A 20208-nucleotide genomic window follows, 5' to 3' on the forward strand; every position below is an offset into this window, starting at 1 on the left:
TGGAGTCTGGAGGTCCACTTCAATATGAAATAGTAATACAAGAATGCTTTGATGACCCTGAGGCAAAGAAGCGTAAAATGGCATGGCAAAGGAAGAAAGCAAGAATATGATTGAAGAAATATGAACTGTTTTAGGAGGCCAAATAGATAATATTAAAATAGACAGGATGGTACTGGGACTACGAGAATGTTTTGATGAGTAGATAAAAATATTAACTAACAAAAAAAATAATAAAAATAAAAAATAAAATACAAATGTATGAATATTAACATTGAAATATTGAATTTTTCTAAATGATATGGGTTAAGATGTATACATGCTAAAAATGATAGAATATAACCAACATATTTGGATGCAAAGACATGAAGGATGTTTTGAATGTTAAAATGGAACAAATTTTGGTTAATTTTTAATATGTGGAAACTATAAATGAGAAATAAGAATATCTTATTGCCCTCCTTATTTTTTCTTTTTTCTTTCCTTTTCTCTGTTTTTTCTGGGTTTTTTTTTCTTTTTCTTTTCTCTTTCTTTACTTTTTTTCTCCTCCTTGTCATATGTATTTTAATTACTACTATTTTAAATATTGTATAATTGTTATAGATATGGAAATGACATAAATGAGAACTGGATTACACTACTAGATATTGAAGAGAATTGTATAAAGGAAAAAGAGTTTTTAGTGATATGAAATTGAGAAATCTTAAATGTTTTAATTTTAATACCAATGTAAAATTAAGCTAGAAAAAATAGATAAGATGTTTGATGTTTTAAAGATGGAATGTTAAAATATGAAATATACTAAAAGATTGATGGATATATATTCAAAAAATAAAATAAAATAAACTATTAAATGTATGATGGATAGCAATAAGAAATATGTTAATTTAGATAAGAGATAATATATATCGAAGAAAAAAGAGAGAGGAAGTATTGGTTACAATAATGTGGAGATCTGTAATAATATGTATTTGTTTGAAATGGAAATATTGTAACTCGGATACCACGTTGCTTCTTAAAGATATTATTGTAAATGTTGGAAAACTAATAAAATATTATAAAAAAGAGAAAAGGTTGAAAAACAATGCACTAGTGTTTCATATGCACTCTCACTATCTCATGGATTTCTAATTTCATAGAAAATTATCTGGGACCCAATGAAGTTGATATATCATTTCCCATATTAGTTTAGCTCAAAATATGAATCCGCCCGACTACCCATTACCCTTCCCTCTGTCCACATTTCACTCTAACCTTCTGCAATAATTTACCAAAATGCAACCATCTATTGGCTATCTCATTTCAATTGCAATATAACCAAACAAAATTTTGATCTCCAGTGCAACTAATGATATCTTCCATATAATGCACTTTGGTCTAAACATTTGTAGTGGAATAGTTGGAATAGAAATTTAAGAAATTAATTATAAATAAAAATTATATACTTACTTCAACAAGATGCACATTCTTTTTATCAATTGCTGAATAAAAACGAGTATGAATAATGTCAAGCAGACCCTCAAAATATGGCAGGCAGGCAGTCTGAAAGTTCAAACTTTTGACTCTAAACAGAGAGATACGTTTCTCAATAAGCATACATACAATCTCCTTTACATCAACTGTATAATTTTCTAGAATATTTCTAAACTCCTTTGTAGTCATCTCTCTTTGCAATGCTGTTATTTTGTCTTTTGTATATTTTGCTTTATCTACCATACTGCAATATTCGATAAAGTTTCTGCTGTAAGATTCTACTCGGGCCAGTGAAGAACTCTGAAGAGAAAGAAGGTCCAGAATCTAAAAAATTTAAATGGAAACAAATTATGGCATTCACATTAGAATGGTGATTTCCTCTGATTAGCTTTTAATTTTGTAGGAACTATATTCTAAGTAGACATAACTTATTAACTTTAACCTTATGTAAACAAATTGTGCAAATAACATTTCCTGCTAACTTGAGCCTCAGAACTAGAAGAATTCTGCCAGAGTTTATAACCTGAATAAAAAGGCCAAGGACATAAATCTTGTGCACAAGACTGAAGAAATCTACATGCTCTTGATCTTTAAGTTCAATTATTGTAAATTTTATTCAATTCCAAAGTGCACTATTATGAACAAGGGAAAAAATCTTAGACATATATAGGAATAGCTAGATTTCAGTTAATGGGATGGGTGGTATTTTAATGCTTGTTTTTGTCATGGTCCTTGGCTGCCACAAGTATATTTGCAATAGTGGCAAATATCTGTAGCTCGAGTGTAGGATGAGGGTGAAAGTTCATTTTCAGAGCTTGTGGGTTTGTTCCTGAACATTTCATTACCAGACTAGGTAATATCTTCAGCAGAGTTTAGGGGATGTCAGTGTCAGTGTTCTGTTTATAAGGGCTTCAGGTATAGGTGTGTCAAGTGAGGGTCTGTGATGGGTCTTGTGATGGATTAGGTGTGAATCACCAGTGAGTCTGGGAGGGGGAGCTTGTGTGGGTTGGTTGAAGGTTGGTGTTGTCTCTGGTTGGCTATGCGGTTGGTTTGGATTCTGAGGGGTTCGTAGGCTGTTTGTAGGTCAATGTGTCTGTTGATAGAATTGCTTGTGGAGTGCCTGACTTTGATGAACTCATGAGCGTGGCGGGTAGTAACGTGGCCGATGATTTTTGTGTTGCTCCAATTGAACTGGTGCAGTTTGGTGTCAGTGTGGGTAGAGATTAAGGATTTGGGATTGTGGCACTTGACTGCTTGCCACTGTTTGTAGATCCTGTTTTTTAATTGACGGAGTATGGCTGTGGGTTTGTGGGCTATTGCTATTCCTAGGGGGTGAAGAATTCTGGCTTTCATTTCTGACACCCCTTTTGTATATGGTAGGGTTAGTTTTTGCATGGTGGTTGGCTGTGTGGTGTTTTGAGGTTTGGGTAGAGTACTGTGTGTCAGAATATGAAGAAATTAGAGTTTGGAAAATAGTTTGATGGAAGCAGCAGATTCCAAAAAAGATATCTTAAGAGTTCTGATAATTAAGATTTACAAGGAGATTGAAGTATTAATACAAAATGTCTAGTGTTAATCTGATAAACCTACATGTAAGGGAAATGGGTGAAAGAATATTTCTTTTGCTCTCTTGATATAAAGAAAATGAAGCTTTATAAAGAAGGGTGGGCTATATCTATTGATTGTTTTGAAAATTAATTTAATTTAATTTAATAATTTAATTTGTATACCGCCCTTCTCCCAAAGGACTCAGGGCGGTGAACAGGGCAATACATAATAAAAAACAGGATACAAAAATTAAAAAGTAATTAAACAACTATGCCCATAATAATTAGTACATATTAAAAGTTAAAACTAATTTATAAAAAACCCAACCCCATCCCATCAGACCAGGCCAGCTTGTTCAAAAAAGAAGGTTTTGAGATCGCGCCGGAAGGAGCGAAGGTCGGGGGCCATCCAGAGCTAGACCGGCAAGCAGTTCCATAGGTCTGGCGCGCCCACAGAGAACGCTCTCCCCCTGGGGGCCACCAATCGGCATTCTTTTTTTTTTTTTTATTAAAAAGTTTTAAAATACAGTTTTCCTTTAAAAAACCCCCCCTTCCCCCTCCCTCCTCCCGTCCCTACCTCCCCCCTATCTCCCCCCTCCCCCTCTCCCTCCTCCCTCCCCTGCCCCCCCCCTACTTCCCCTCCTCCCCCCCTCCCCCCCCCGACTTCCCAGAGCAAAATACAAGGTATATATCTAAAAAGCAATCATAAACAATCATATACTAACAATTATAAACTCTAAAATCCATCACTCTCTAGCTTATATAGAGTAAACCAATCCTTAATAATACTAAATATGTATAAAGAACTAAAATAAAAGAAAACTAGCGTCATTCCCATCTATGTTCTTCCACAATTCACTATTTCCTAAACATATTCTCATTTACACATCACAAACAGCTATCCCTATTAACCTCTCTAGCCAAAATAGGCTATAATAGATAATTCTTACACAAATTAACCCACATTAACCCACAAAACTTTCTTCCTCTTCCTCTGTAGTAAATTGTCCATTAATTCCAAATTAAAGATTCTGTTACCATACATATCATCCCAAAACTCTTAAAAACACAACTACCACTTGACTATCAGTATGTTGTGGAAGTTCCATAGATTTCTACTAGACCTATCTTCTTTTCTTTTTTGAGCGTTTTAAGGCAGCACGCGTCACCCTCTGTTCTCTAGGATCATCCAAAAGAGTCGCAGCTTGATCTCCTCCTGTACCATTCTCGTCTATCTGTCCATCTTCATCCTCTTGATGTTCTCCTTCTCCAGATCCCTCTGCAGCTTCCAAAAGTGTTGATGGGGTTACTTTTAAGACATCGTTGTAAAAATCATGCGCTTGCTTCACAGTACCCAAACAGTACCTTTTGCCTTCATACATGAAGCTCAACCCAACTGGGATCTCCCATCTGAACCTTATATCCCTTTGCTTGAGCTCTTGCACAAGAAATATAAAGTCCTTCCTTCTCTTTAAAATCTTTGGAGGAATTTCTTTTAAAACCAAAACTTCTTGACCAGCAATCACAACTTTAGTATCATAGGCAGCTTGTATAACTTCATCTCTAATTTCCCTTTTTACAAAATAAACCACCACATCTCTAGGCAACTTTCTCTGTTTAGCAATCCACGAGTTCACACGAAACACTTTGTCCATGCCTTGTTTTATTTCAGATGCTGGATGGTTCAATACCACCTCAAAAGCCTCAGAAACCAGCTGCTTTAAATCTTCCTTAATATTCTCTTTTAGGCCTCTAATTCTAACAGCAAACTGCATCTGATAAAATTGGGCCAAACTCAGTTCGCTATCCATTTTGTCTTTGAAATCTTCAATTTCCAATACTTTTGCTTCTAATATAGCATTCTTTTGAGTCAGTTCTGCCACTTTGTCATCCAGCACTTCCACACATTTAGCTATTTTATGCACTGAGGACAAAATGTCTACCTTCATCTCTCCAAGTTTCTGTTCCATCCTTTCTTCCATTCTCTGCTCCAATTTCTCCAATTTCTCCTCCATCTGTGCAAATTTAACACCCATTGACTCCAAAATTAACTGGGTATGTTTTTCAAGATCCTTCGATGTCACTACATCTGGAGAATGCCACGCCTGCAGTAATGATTGTTGTTGCACCGGAGAATTTCCAGCACTCCGAAAAGTTCTAGGGGGAGGTTTAGACGCCATCTTTTACTTACAATTGTGTCGCACTTTCACTTTAAGTTTTAAGCAAAGTCCATCAAGCTCGAGAGTAAAATAAAATAATCCTTTTCATCTCTTCATCTTTCCCTCTTGTACTGCTCTGCCTGCTCTTTTCCATTCATAGTCTCTCCTTCAAGCAGGGATGGTCGCAGACGCCTGGCTCTGCTCCATGAAGTCCGGAGCAGAGACGCTAGCCAGCTGGGAGCAGCCCAGGCTGCGGGGGAGTTCGATCCTTCAGCCGCCCAAGCTCCAAGCTCAGGCGGCCCCGGAGAACTCAACCCCTACCTGGGGGCTCACCCCCTCCTCTTCTCCCGAGGAGGGGGCTTCAAATTCGCCCGAACAGCTGATCGGCGCTGTTTCGGGCGAAAAATCACACAGCTGGGCGGCGGGCAGCCCGAGAAGGCTGTCTCCGGCGCCACGGAGCCACCGGAAGTCACCAATCGGCATTCTTTGATCGGAGGCACCCTCAGGAGGCCCTCTCTGTGGGAGCGCACTGGACGGAGGGAAGTTGACGCCGGCCGCAGGTGTTGCCATAGGTAATCCAGACCCATGCCATGTAGGGCTTTGTAAGTCATCACTAACACCTTGAACCTCACCCGGAGAGCAACCGGCAGCCAATGCAGCTCGCGGAGCAAAGGTGTAACATGGGAGTATCAGGAAACCCCCAGGACAACTCGCGCGGCTGCATTCTGCACCAGTTGAAGTCTCCGAGTGGACTTCAAGGGCAGCCCCATGTAGAGAGCATTACAGTAGTCTAGACGAGGTCACGAGCGCATGAGTGACTGTACGCAAGGCATCCCGGTCTAGATAGGGTCGCAACTGGCGCACCAGGTGAACCTGGGCAAAGGCCCCCCTAGTCACAGCTCCAATATGCTCTTCCAAAGAGAGCTGTGAATCTAGAAGGACCCCCAAGTTGCGCGCCCTATCTACGGGGGTAATAGCTCACCCCCCATGGCCAGAGATGGAATAATCGGAATTTCCCGGGATGCTGGCACGAACAGCCACTCAGTCTTGTCAGGGTTGAGTCGAAGCCTGTTCCTCCCCATCCAGACCCAAACCGCCTCCAGGCAACGGGACATCACGTCGAGGGCATCACTGGGGTGGTTTGGGGTCGAAATAAAAAGCTGGGTATCATCAGCATATTGATGATACCCAACTCCAAAACCACGAATGATCTTACCCAGCGGCTTCATGTAGATGTTGAACAGGAGAGGCGAGAGAACCGATCCCTGAGGAACTCCACAAATGAGAGGTCTCAAGGTTGATCTCTGCCCCCCTGCCAACACCGACTGCGAACGTCCCAGAAGGTAGGAGGAGAACCACTGGAGAACTGTGCCTCCCACTCCTAACCCCCTGAGACGTCGCAGCAGGATACCATGGTCGATGGTATCAAAAGCCGCTGAGAGGTCTAAAAGGACTAGGACAGAGGAGCAGCCCCTGTCCCGAGCCCGCCAGAGATCATTCACCAGCGCGACCAATGCCGTCTCCATGCTGTACCCGGGCCTGAAACCAGATTGGTACGGGTCTAGATAATCAGCTTCATCCAAGAACAAAGGGAGCTGTTGCGCCACCACGCTCTCAACAACCTTCGCCAGAAAGCGAAGGTTGGAGACCGGACGAAAGTTGTTTAATATTGCTGGGTCCAAGGCAGGCTTCTTGAGGAGGGGTCTCACCACCACCTCCTTCAAGGCGGCGGGAAAGCTACCCTCACTCAAAGAAGCAGTAATCACTGCCTGGAGCCAGCCTCGTGTCCCATCCCGGGCCGCATAAATCAGCCAGGAGGGACACGGGTCCAACAAACACATGGTGGAGCTCAGCTTCCCCATGATCTTGTCCACTTCTTCAGGAGTCACAGGGTCGAACTCTTCCCAGATTAAATCGACAAGGCTGCCCGTATCCTCATCGTCAGACTCTGCCCAGTCGGAGTCCAGACCGGTCCGGATCTGAGCGATTTTGTCCAACAGAAATCGACTAAACTCCTCGGCTCGACCATGCAAGGGGTCCTTCCTCACCTCCCGATTGAGGAGAGAGCGAGTTACCCTAAACAGGGCGGCCGGGCGATTATCTGCGGACGCGATGAGGGTGGCGAAGTGGTTAGACCTTGCCACCCTCATCGCAGCGAGATAAGTTCTCGTAAACGACCTTAGTCGTAACCGGTCGGATTCGGATCAGCTGGATCCCCAACAGCTCTCTAGGCCCCGTCTCCGACGCTTCATCTCCCGGAGCTCCATGGAGAACCATGGAGCCCATTGGGATCTGCGCCGGGTCAAGGGCCGCATGGGTACAACTTGGTCGAGTGCCTCTGTGGCTGCCCTTTCCCAGGCTTCCACTTGGGCATCGACCGAGCTGTGAGCAAAGGAGGCAGGTGGGGGCCCCAGCGCCGCCTGGAACCGCTCAGGGTCCATCGGGCACCTAGGACGGAACCATCTCGTTGGCTCAACAACCCCACGACGGGGAGTGGCAAAACGGAAGACCAACCGCAGGAGATGATGATCGGTCCATGACAGGGGTGTAATAATTGGAGACCCCCCCCCGAAATCATCTAACCACCGTCCGGATAGAAAAACCAGATCGAGCGTGTGACCCCCCATGAGTTGGGCCCTGAATAACCTGCATCAGGTCCATGGCTGTCATGGAAGCCATGAACTCCCGAGCTAACTCAGATGATCCCCCCAGGGATGGTAGGTTGAAGTCACCCAAAACTATAAGTTTGGGGAACTCAACCACCAACCCTGAGAGGATATCGAAAAGCTCAGGCAGGGCTGCTGCTACACGACTAGGCGAAACGTACACCAGCAGCAAGCCCAACTGAGCTCTAGGGCCACATCTCAGGAGGAGGGACTCACACCCGACTATCTGGACCATGGTGGCCTCCCGCGGACATAAGGTCTCCCTCGCCACTACTGCCACTCCACCACCCCTACCCTGAGCCCGAGGCTGGTGCAGCACCCGGAAACCTGATGGGCAAAGATCCACCAGGGGGACACTGCCCTCTGGGCCCAACCAGGTCTCCGTAACGCATGACTACTTATCAATTTTTTATACTGAAATCTATGCATATTTATTTTTTTCACATTTTCTTCTTAGAAACTTTGTTCAGCCAAATATTGGTAGCTTCAGTTTTAGGAGGCCACAACAAAAGGATTTCAAAGATTATATGCAGCCCATTGTCCATGGTTTGAATCAATTTAAAGATAAGAAAAAAATATTCAGAAATATATATATTTGGCACCAAACTGTTACCCTCATATAGTACAACTTCTGAAACATACATTGTTTTGGTAATCTGGATCTGTCCCAAGAATGAGATCACAGTTTGGCCATGTTGATTGATAATGTCCTGGTTCAAAATCTGTGTAATCTTCACATTGCTGCATTATTTTATGTAAAGACTGATCAATGAAGATTGAAAGCCGAGAATCCTGAGAAAATGGTGTAACTTGATCTAATGGAAAATAATTTAAAAATATTTTCAAAATTAGAATTAATTGTAAAACATTTTTTTAATTGAAAATTGCTGGCTGAGCACCCATGATGGTAAATACCCTCAAGACTTTTAACTATTATAACTGAAAATATAGATGTAACAGAAATATCAATTCAGTTTTTTCCAATAATTCTCATATATTTGAAGGTCTAGATTTAATAATTCACTGGAATATACAAAGACTTGTAGTGCCTTTTTCTTAGTGTCCAAGGCTTGAACTTATTAATTTGGGGCTGAAGCTTGGCAAATTCCTGTAAGTGATTATACTTTATGTAGGCTTTAGAAGAACTGGAACATTTGAAAATAAAAGTTTTTTTTAATATTGACCCTAACCCTAAATAAAACTTTTATACAGATTTTTGAAAACTACATTTTCTATTAAAGACTATGAACTACATTAGCAAACAGAAGCACTGTCCGACACATACCGTAGTCAAATGCACTGTCATATGTTTTAAATTAAGAAAGCAATCTTCTGCATATTTACTTAAAATAAAACTCAATTAAACACAATGTGTTAAGCTTGTAATGTGCTAAGCTTGTAAGCCGCCCTGAGTCTTCGGAGAAGGGCGGGATATAAATGGAATTAAAATAAAAAAATAAAAAAATGGTACTTGCTTTTAAATAAATATGCATATGCCCTGGACCCAAAGGCAGTTGCAAAGTTTTCTTGGACTTGCAAATTTCTACAGACTATTATTTCCTACTTTTACAGATTGTTTTACCCATAACCAATTTGTTAAACATGGGAAAAGCAACGAAACCTAGACCCAATCAGCTGTTAGGTTGGACCCTTGAATGTCAAGCAGCCTTTGAAAACCTAAAAAGACTTTTTTTGCTAAAGAACCACTGTTAAGGCACTCAAATCCAGAGAACCCTTTCATAATTCAAGTGGATGCTAGTGATGTGGCAGTGGGGGCAGTACTGTTGCGAGATCATGGACCACAGAAACTTTTCATTTTCCGTGCAAACTCTGCACCTGTCTCTTGCTTCCCCCAACTCCTTTCCGCCACCACCAGAATGCTATTTATTCAAACTGAGGCCTTGGGGAGAGGGGGAGCTCCATCTGTGAGCAAATGGGGTGGTTGAGAACCAGTGAATCACTGCATTTTCAAGCATTGCATTTGCACACAGACAGCTCCCCATCTCCCCAAGATCTCCATTTGAGTAAAAGGTGTTTAAGTGCCTAGGGACACTTGGAAACACAGCAAATCACTGTGTTTTGAATAGCCCCATAGGTGCTGAAACATTTTTTATCCAAACAGAGACCTGGCAAAGATTGGAAGCTCCATGTGACAGCTAATGGGGCGCTTCAGAAACGGAGTGTTCCTCTCTGTTTCTGAAGCACCCCATTGACAGCCACACAGAGTTTCCAATCTCTGTCTGGTCTCCATTCAGATAAAAAGTGTTTCAGGGGCAGTGGCTTGGGATTCTCTGCTCTGTCCAAGTGGAAGAAAACGGAGGCACAGAGCAGGATTTCTCTAAATAAGGCCAGCGCACATGAGTGAGCAGTGCATCTGTGTCTGCTTGAGAGCAATCTTGCTCTGTGCCTCTAGTTTCTTCCTTTCAGATGCAGCAGAGAAACTCAAGTCGCTGCCACCACTTGAGTTGGGAGGATGACAAGGAGAAGATCGATCAGGATTCGGGCTACCGGCCGGTCAGGCAAGGAGCAGGTTGGGCTGGCTGGCGAGGGGAGATTGTGGCTGCCACTGCCTGCTTGAGTTTGTCTGCTCCATCCGAGTGGAAGGAAACAGAGGTGCAGCGTAGGATTGCTCTCAATAAGGCCAGCGCACATGAGCGAGCAGTGCGCCTGCATCTTCTTGAGCGCAATCTTGTTCTGTGCCTCTGGTTTCTTCCTTTTGGATGGAGCAGAGAAACTCAAGCCGCTGCTGCGGCTTGAGTTGGGAGGATGACAAGGAGAGGAGCAGTCAGGATTTTGGCTACTGGCTGGTCTGGCAAGGAGTAGGTCGGGCAGCGAGGGGATATCGTGGTTGTTAAGGTGGCTGCTGCCACTGCCAGCAGCTTGGAGCAGGTGCAAGTGGACCTGCTCATACATTACTTACCAATGATATTTTCTAATCCATCTACAATCCCTTGTAACTGTATTGAAAATGTTTTTCTGTTAGGAATAAGTGATACATCTGTAGAGAACTGTAGAGATCTAGAAAATAAAATATTGCATTTTTATTGGCTAAAGACATTCAAAAAACCTGTGACAGTCTGAGGATCAAAATTTGAATCTTAAAATAAATATAAGATAGTTCATGAGAAGTTCTTATTTTCCTACTTTCCCAAACTACAAAATGTCTCTTTGGAATAATCTTGAATGGGCCATCAGGTGACAGCTGGGAAAATCAAATAAAAAATCAGATATATATCCTAAGTTAAGGAAGTTCACAGATAATTTGTCACCTTTCTTGTTTTTGTGCTGTTTCTTACACTTGGAAGAAGTGTAAGTGCTGCAGTTGTTTTCAGGATAGTGAAAAACATAAGATATCTCATCAGAAGAACTTGATTTAAGTTAATTTATCTCAGATGGATTAGCTATTTTCCTTGGAGATTATGGCAAAAGTGGTTGGAAAGGAGTAAAATAAACTGTGAGCAAAGAAGAAAAATGAATAATGAAGGAGATACTATTCCAGGTTTCCTGTGGTCTAGAAACTACATCACTTTTCATTCTTTTACATAAAATATAACTAGATCAGGATTTATATATATTTTTTATATAATTTCCTACTAAAGTTTTTTTTTGTATTATCCAATACTAGTGAACTTTCTGTGAATTTCTCCATTATTTTTATTTCTCTCTGGATATACCGTGTTTCCATAAAAATAAGACCAAAGTCATTTGTTCTCATCAGTCAGCCATACCCTTCTGAGATTCGAACCTGGGCCGATTGCACATTAGGCAGTTGTTTTAACCTCTAGGCCACAGGCTCTTTCTCGCTTTGTTAGCTGAGAGGCAAGGGAGATATGTGTTAAGTATTTGTTAAGTATTTTAGAATACCTTGCCAGGCCCAAATACGGGCCAAAAAAAAAATTTACACAAATAATGAGTTGTCACAGTTGCCTAATGTGCAATCGGCCCAGGTTCGAATCTCAGAAGGGTATGGCTGACTGATGAGAACAAATGAGTTTGAAATGGCCATATTAGTCTCCCTTTAATTTTTTGTTAGCAATCCAAAAAATTTACACACACACACACACACACACATATATATACCAAAAAACTCATCAGGGCTTATTTTCAGGTGATGTCTTTTGCGGCTACCTGCAGGAGAGTGGGTGTCACACCAGTGGTGCAGCAAATTGAAGTGAGGCAGTTTGGGGGATAGAACTGCCCTATGTGCCCCACACCCGCTTATCTCAGGCCCTGCAGCCAGGCCACTCTCCACTTGGTGACCTCGCCATGCCTGTTCAATCACCCAGCTGCCTGCCTCACCTTGTGGTGGTGGCATCAGTGCGACACATGCTCTCCTACCCCGTTGTGACCATGAGCAACCAGGCAAGTGGGCATGCTCGTGGTGAATGGGATTCCTGTTGCCTGTGCCGCACAGAGGCAGGTGGTACGGCATGGGTGGCCTGGCTGAGAGAGCCCTGAGGTAAGTGGTGTGGGATGCATGGGGAAGCTCCACCCCCCTATCTGCCTTGCCTCAACTCATGGCAGTGCACTGTTGCGACACATGCTCTCTTGTCCTGTCGCAGCAGTGAGCAACCAGATGGTGGGATGGAGTGAGCAGGCTCTTAACTAGGGCTTTTATTAGGTGCACCTATAAAAATCCTGCTAGGGCTTATTTTCTGGTTGGGTCTTATTTTGGGGGAAACATGGTATATTCTGCTGCATAAAGCTATTCTCATGCTGATGATATGAGTGAAAGCATATTGTTATAAAGTATTTGCATTTAAAATACTCTTGCCACACAGATAAAACTCAATAAGCCATTAAAATAAATATATATTTGTTTTTATTGTTAAAATCAAAATACGTTTTAAATTATGCCTACCTCTCATATGTGATTAGTTGGTTATTTGAATCAGAAATCGACTCTTTTCCTTAAAAAGTAAGAAAAACAAAAACAATCCTTAAAAGCTAATAATTCAAACATAATAAACTGAGTCCTTCTCATGTTTAGCACAAAGATAGTAAGTAAACTAGCTAATTTCTCTTGGGATCAAATTTGCAATTCCCTTTACATTTCCAGAAACTGGGAATAGCACCATAGCACCTTTTTTGTTTTTCAAATGTTAGCAGTTCCACCTCAGTAATATTGAGATGAAGCATCTTGTTTGGACAGTTCTTCAGGAAAGAAAAAAGAACATTGCCAAGTAGCTGTCATGGAGAAAGAGTCTGCCTGCCTGTGGCAACAAATGAAAGAGAAGTCTAATAAGCTGCTGTTCTTGGCAAAGCATAAGATTTCAGAATTTGCCTGTTTTAAAATTGGCCCTATAAAAATAGAATAAAAACAGAATATTGTCTTGATATTACAGAAAGAGATATCAATTTTTTTTATTTTAAACTTCATATTATTTTTCTTCTTAAAGCTGCTACTCTTCTGTGAGAGAAAATAGTCAATTATCTTATATACAGTTTCAGCTGAACTTATAAACTCTGGTTTCAGCTATACAAATCTGGTAATCTTAATATTAACTTGTTAAAAATATTGTATAGTTTTGACTGATAAAAAAGAAAAAATCTGACAGAAAATTACATTTTCTATCTCATATTAATAATTCTTCATACTTTTTCTCAAATTTGGTATTGGAATGGAACAAACTCTATATAGCACAAGTACTAACTGTAATCTTAATGTCTATATTCCTACCTACTTTGCATGCTCTTTCCCAGACCTCTCCTTGGCATCAGAAGGAGAATTACCACTCACTCTCTGATCAGCTTGCTGGCTTGTGAATCTATAAATATGATGTATCACATCAACCTCACAATGCATTGCAGTTAGAACCTCTCAGAGCAATGCACACTAAGTCGATAGTGTGCAGTGTGATAATTCTGCTCTGAAGAACCTATTTCTAAATTGTAATGAGACAAAAATTCCAAGTAATGATCAAAAGGATACAGTAGTCAGTTTCAAATCTAACTACCCAAAGTGGCTGCTTCATTCTAAATTGTAATGGGGCTGGCCTGCCTCATGACCAAGATTGTGGAACCAAGAGGCAACTGTAAATCACGAGCACAGCTGTTGCTTCAGTAAGAAGGAAGAATACAATCTTATCTCTTTGATGAGACCTTATACATTCAGAGAAAGTACATGAAGAAGATTAAAGGAATGTTGCAGTGTGCCAAACTAATTTTGACATTACCTTTTTATTGTAACATACAAAGAAGAAAAAATATTAGGATCAAATGCTATGAGCCTTGATGGAAGTGTGACTGCCTTTGAAGGCCATCTGCTGGAAGATTAGTGGGCTTCCTTCTGCAATTATTTGGCCACTGTTAAGGATAGACTGCCAGAAGAGATTTCACTGCTTATGTTCCTTTGTTAAAACCACAGAAAATTATAAAAAATAAACCATATAGATAGAGTATGCACCTATTCAGTATGGTTTAATTTTTATAATAGTCTGTGGGGAAAGGTACTGATTCAGCAAAGCCATGATGGAAAGTAAAGGTCAGTATCTACATATGATGATCACAAAATACGACTGATTGTGATATTGTAATTTGCATGTGAGAAGACAGGAAAAATATATCTGTGAAAGGTATCTCAGCCCAGAGAAGGAAAAGGGATGAGGGAAGCATCTCAGAAAGAACCCTATCTTGTTTTCTGGAAAGTAAAAGAAGGGAGAAATGCTTTCAGACTTGCAAGATTTCATTACTATAATCTTACAATTAAGGTAGTTTTAGAATTTATGGTTTATGTTTGTCTGAATTATTATGAAAGGCTGACAGATATGGAATAGTAAAAAGCAAGAAATACTGTAAAGCCTGATATTTTTTAAAAAAATGCTCTATTCTGTTCTTATTAAACTAAAAAAAAGTGAAAAGATGTAGTAGATTCTTACCCTGTAGAGTGAAATTGATAAGTACGTGTACAGATGTTACATTGCAGGGGGGGACGACCCTCCAAGGATTTTACAAAAAAGCCTGCTAGATAACCTGAATGGATGAGCCTGAATGAGACAACACTGTGCAGAAAAAATGATAGGATCATTTGGAGACCCAGGAATGAATAAGAAAGATTGGTGAGCATCTGCTAAAAAGGGATTATTCATTTTGAACATATAGTTTAAGCATGTCTCTTTACACAAACACAGACACACTCACACATACATACACACACAGCAACACACAGTGCAATTTTATAATGGGCATGGGGTTGCAGACCAAATTTCTACTTTTCAGCAAAGCATCAAAAATGTACAAATGCAAGTGTTTATTGTATGTTCGTGAACTAAAAAGTATATAATAAAATAAATGAGCTTGAATTATGGTATGTTTTACACTGATAAGAAGGTTGGTTGCTGAATGCAGAAAGTAAAGCACATGTAAGAATGGAATTATTACTAAATGATTCAACACTAAGCAGAAAGTAAGATGAAGATGTGTGCTGTCCCTTTTGTAGTTTAATATATTTATGATAAATATGTAAGGAATGCTAGTGAGCAGCATAATGGCCTAATGGTGAAGATGCTCACCTCCCACTTGGAAGGTTGAAAGTTCATCCTAGGTAGCAGATGTTTCTCTCTCATAGTGCAAACAGAAAATAACTGCTGTAAACTCCACACAGGTGTTAGGAAGGGCATCCAGCCAGTAAATGCTCAGGTCCATTCAGATGCCCTGACTCTAGCCCGAATTAAGGAATTACAGGGTCATAAAAAGAAAAAAAAATGTATGGAATGCTAGCATGCAGAAATAAAATAAAATTACAGCTTTTGAGAATAAGAGAGTTGTAATTTAAGGTCTTTTGAAACAGTATTGCAGAAGACAATAGTGGCATTTTCTTTATCACTAATTTTCTGAATCCCTTAATTCTATAGCTTACATTAGGATAAATGATCCATAAGATTTGTTCCAAGTATATAGGAATTTAAGAAAGAGAAACCTAAAAGATGCCTATTTTTTATTTAGTGCCTGCTTTTATAGTCTGCAATTCCGTATCCCATGAAATTCACTTGGTTCAACTCTATAAATTTTTAAATGTAAAATAATAATATGGACTTTTCCTCTTGTATTTATTGAGTTCAATTATTTTTGAAATCAGTGCTATATTATTTTATAAATTCATTTCTTAGGGTATAATGCATCTAATCCAAAAACAGATTTAAAATTTAAAATAGTAAGTTTAATCTATTGGCACTTGTAAAACATAATATTTTGATGGAGATGGGAGAAAGATGGAATACTGAATCAGAGATTTGTCCTCAGATAAGAGGAATTGCATGAGGCAATCAAGATTCAAGGCACAAAATTACAAGAACACCTGCAAATGAGGTCAAAAGAGTCAAAACAGTGGTCATGGCAACATGCTCAAAACTCTTCTCCTTTTATATTTACCTCACACATATAATAGACATTGAAAAGGAGTGAGGGTCTGATTGCATAGTGGTTTTTCTGGATGTATTTTACTCTTTCCCCTGGAAATTGCTGCATGGGTAGCAAGTTACCTAGGCTTGCAAAAAATATATTTTCCAGTCAACAGTTATTCTCCAAAACCTTTTTTGATTTTAACTTAATTAATGTTTATCCATTAACTTTGACAGCAAGGCCCTATGGGTCTTTAAAACTTTATTTCTGTAATAAAGTACTTTCTGAATAATTCCTGATATATCTAGCATTTTCACATATTTCTGATGGCTGATGACTGAAGGCTGTACCAGTGGAATCTGGATCTAAGTCCTGAACAGAGGGTGATGAATAATGAAAATTGATTGTAGCCTGGCTCATCTGATGCAGAGGACTTGGCAGGAGCTCCTAACCTATCTTCCTCAGAGTAATAGATGCTAAATTCTCAAAACTGTATACCATATGGGACTACCAAATGAAAAATTATGAAGACACAGTGTCTAAGTAGTTAAACTTACTCAAATTTTCCTATTGCACAATAAGTTTGGGTTTCATACCAAGTCAGACTACTGAACCTTAAATCCAGTGTTCCTTTAATTGCTCGGCATTTTGCTGAGATTTTGTGAACAATCCTGAACACCTTTAGGCAGCCAAGACTCAGCCTTTAAAGATTTATGCATCACTTTAGAATGTAAAACAACAGACTGAGTGGGTGGGGAAGATAAATGAAACTACAAGATTAATTTGTTTATCATGGATTGTTTTAGGATCTGCATAAAAATCAAAATATTTCCTTATATTGTAACACCACCACTATTGCCTATTAGCTTGATATATGAAATAATTTTTCTTACAGAAATAGCAACTATGCCTGCAAGTATCATGTATTTCTATCCCCAAACCAGTGGTGGGATTCAGCCAGTTCGTCCACTTCAGCAGAACTGGTAGCTATTTTTTTGTTGCCCAGGTCCAGAATGGACGTCTGGAAGCGGCATCCACACAGAGAACCAGTTGTTCACATATTTGAATCCCACCACTGCCCAAAACTATATAGTTACTTACATAATGCTTTCTGTCAGTTTGCCTATTTGAAACAAATTAGAATGTAAAGGAGGTTTCTCTAAATAGCATCTGTAAAATGTTTACTTTTTTGTAAACATTGCTTCCCAACAATTTGAAAAATTATGTACGTCTCTAAATCTGTAAATGTTCCTGTTGCACAAACTTTGTTCATATCTGTTTGAATCTGGGTAGTTGATACTTACAGAAGAAACAACTGCAATTACAGTTGCTACTGAATTCTAAATGAAATTAGAAGTTGCATACATTTCCTTTTTTCAAAAAAAATCACAATTGAAAAGGTCTAAAGTGAAGCAGATATTTGTCTCAAATGGAGAATCTATTTCCTCAGAAATGCTAACCATGCCTAAAAATTCTGCTAAACAGAAACAGTTACAGTTATATATGACTGTCTCTTTCTAGTCAATTTGAAACATTAATCTTGTCTTGGTTTCAAGTCAGACTCCTGATTCAATCCAAGTTAAATTATCTACATTTCTGAAACATTGTACTGGATATAAACTCAATCTTCTGATCAGTATTCATTCTTTAGAATTAATAATAGAATGGAAAAAGAAATTAGAGGAAAAAGAAATAACATGGCAAGAAATCTAGCTAAAACATAGTACCAAAGAACACATATCATGATTCTACCAAAATAATTGATAGAATAACGGTGCAACCTATGAGCTTTGGCTCTGGGCTTTTGTAGTGTACAATGCAGCCTTATTTTCAAAAAACCTTATTAATCTTACTCAATGGCTTTATTTTTTCTTCATTCCTGAAGGTACCCAAATTTCCTGTAGTATTTTCTGATTTTTCTTCTACCATCTTCAAACGAGATTTGCTACCATCTTCAGAGATTTTCAAACCCTCATCAAAGTCTAATGTTTCTTTCAAAGATTCTGCTGAAGATGCTATATGATCATCATGATTTTGGTAATATTTTCTACGATCCTCCTTTTCATAGGGAATTCTCAGACAAATATTTATTTCAAATATTGGGGAATATTCCTCTTCTCCTTTTAGTTGCTTTTTCACTTCTTCTAGGATCTAAATTTATATGAAAGTATAATAAAAATAGAATTTTCTTTTAAAAAAATCATGCAAATGGAGCATTGAAAATAAAATATTTTTAATTTAAAACAAGGAACAAATAAAAGCAGAAGGTTGAAAAAAATCCATTATTTTTGATTTGATGCTAATCAACAGAGAAGACTACAATGTGATAATGTGCCTTTTCTGCTGTTGTAAAGGATGAAGAGATTTTTCAGAAATATGGAAAGTGTATTTAATCTTCATAAGTTTTTTTCATAAGGAACCATGAAATGATTTTGTCTTTGAAGGCAAGACTTTGTCTTTGAAAGTATAACAATGAATAGCTTTCAGCATATATTGAAACTAAAAATTTAAATCATTGAATTTAATCATTATAATACATATTAACATGAATGTGAACTATTGGATAATCAGTGTTGCAAGATACCTTCATTTAGAAATGAATTCACCTTGTCTATATCACTGACAGTAACAATTTCACGTTGTGCTTCTGATTCCTTTGAACGGTGCAATAATTTCTGAGTGCCTTCAAAATGCTCATTTTCATAGGCCCACTGGCATCCATTTTCAGTCAATAAGCAAAATGCTTTCTCAATTGTATTTTTATATGCTCTGCATATGTGAAAAAATAGGAGAAATCCTAATGTATATTTTAAATAGCATAATTCGTTTTAATAATTGACAACACCTCAAGGTTACTTAATACATCAAGATGTTGGGGCAATACTAGGAGATAGTAGAATAGATATTTAAGACAACTCCCAAAATCTTCCAGTCAGAAAGGGCTTACAAATAGTGAAGGCAGAGGAAGTGACCATCTTGAACCATGGACACATGTGAGAGATAATATTATAGTTTAGTTATAGATATTTCCTTTGTACAGGAATAACACTAGCACATGCAACTCAGAGAGAAAAAGGAGCAATAAATTATTATTTATTTACTTAATAATATGGTATATCAATTTTATTTAAAATGTAAATATTTTGGCCCCTCACTTGTTTTCAATAATAAGGATTTACTCCAAGAATTATTTCATAATTTTTATAATAGCCTAAGCTTAAAAATAAAGGAAATCTAACAATCACTAAATAATAATAAGAAATCTAAGATAAATTTTATAAACAATATTATTAAGTAAGAGCCAATGTTTTAATCATGAAATAGGTAAAACTAACCTTATAAGGCTTTCATTTGTATTCTTTTTTGAAATGGTCATATTACTGGAACCTTTAAATATCTCCAAAAGAGTAGTTATGGCATTGTTTACCAATCTGCGAAGAAATTCTTGAAAGATTCTATCTACAAGCTTAAGAAACTTAGAAAAGCGTTCCATAATGTGCCGCCATTCAGCTATCTCAAAGTATTTTGGTTTCTCTTTGAAATCATGCAGTGAATGCTGAAAAAGTTTTTCTACTCCCTTCATTTTTGCTACCTACAGCATTATGAAATAATAAATTTGCAAAAGTAATAAATATATACAGTATTTTTCATCATGTAGACATTTTGTATTATTTACTTTTCATCACCAGGATTGTTTTCAACAAAGAAAACAAAATTTGAAGACATTTCATACATATGTATTTCTTACCAGAATTGCCAATAGGGGATAGTGGTGGTAGTGAATAACAACTGCAACCATAGCCTTGACTATTGACTTTTACTGCATCGTCTTTTAAGATTTTGAATAGCTCAGCTGGAATACTGTCACCTCCACTAGCTTTGTTGTTGCTCAGCTTTCCTAAGGCCCATTTCACTTCACATTCTAGGATGTCTGGCTCAGGGTCAGTGATGACCCCATCATGATTATCTAGGACATTAAGCTCGTTCTTGTATCGTTCTGTGTAGTTTTTCCATCTCTTCTTAATC

General features: G+C 38.7%; 1 protein-coding gene across 1 annotated transcript in view; it reads right to left on the reverse strand.

The window, feature by feature from the left end:
• The window catches only part of DNAH14 (dynein axonemal heavy chain 14), a gene marked incomplete at both ends in the record, with an annotated part of 201873 nt that overhangs the window by 164868 nt on the left and 16797 nt on the right, over positions 1–20208 (reverse strand). The window contains 7 exons of the mRNA XM_081312799.1: positions 1447–1794; positions 8485–8657; positions 10763–10860; positions 12704–12752; positions 18036–18333; positions 18789–18951; positions 19518–19774. Of these exons, the coding sequence (XP_081168925.1) occupies positions 1447–1794; positions 8485–8657; positions 10763–10860; positions 12704–12752; positions 18036–18333; positions 18789–18951; positions 19518–19774 (1386 nt within the window). The remainder of the gene's footprint in view (positions 1–1446; positions 1795–8484; positions 8658–10762; positions 10861–12703; positions 12753–18035; positions 18334–18788; positions 18952–19517; positions 19775–20208) is intronic.

This window comes from Vipera berus, assembly GCF_964194415.1.
Source record: "Vipera berus genome assembly, chromosome: 1".
Taxonomy (NCBI): Eukaryota; Metazoa; Chordata; class Lepidosauria; order Squamata; family Viperidae; genus Vipera; species Vipera berus.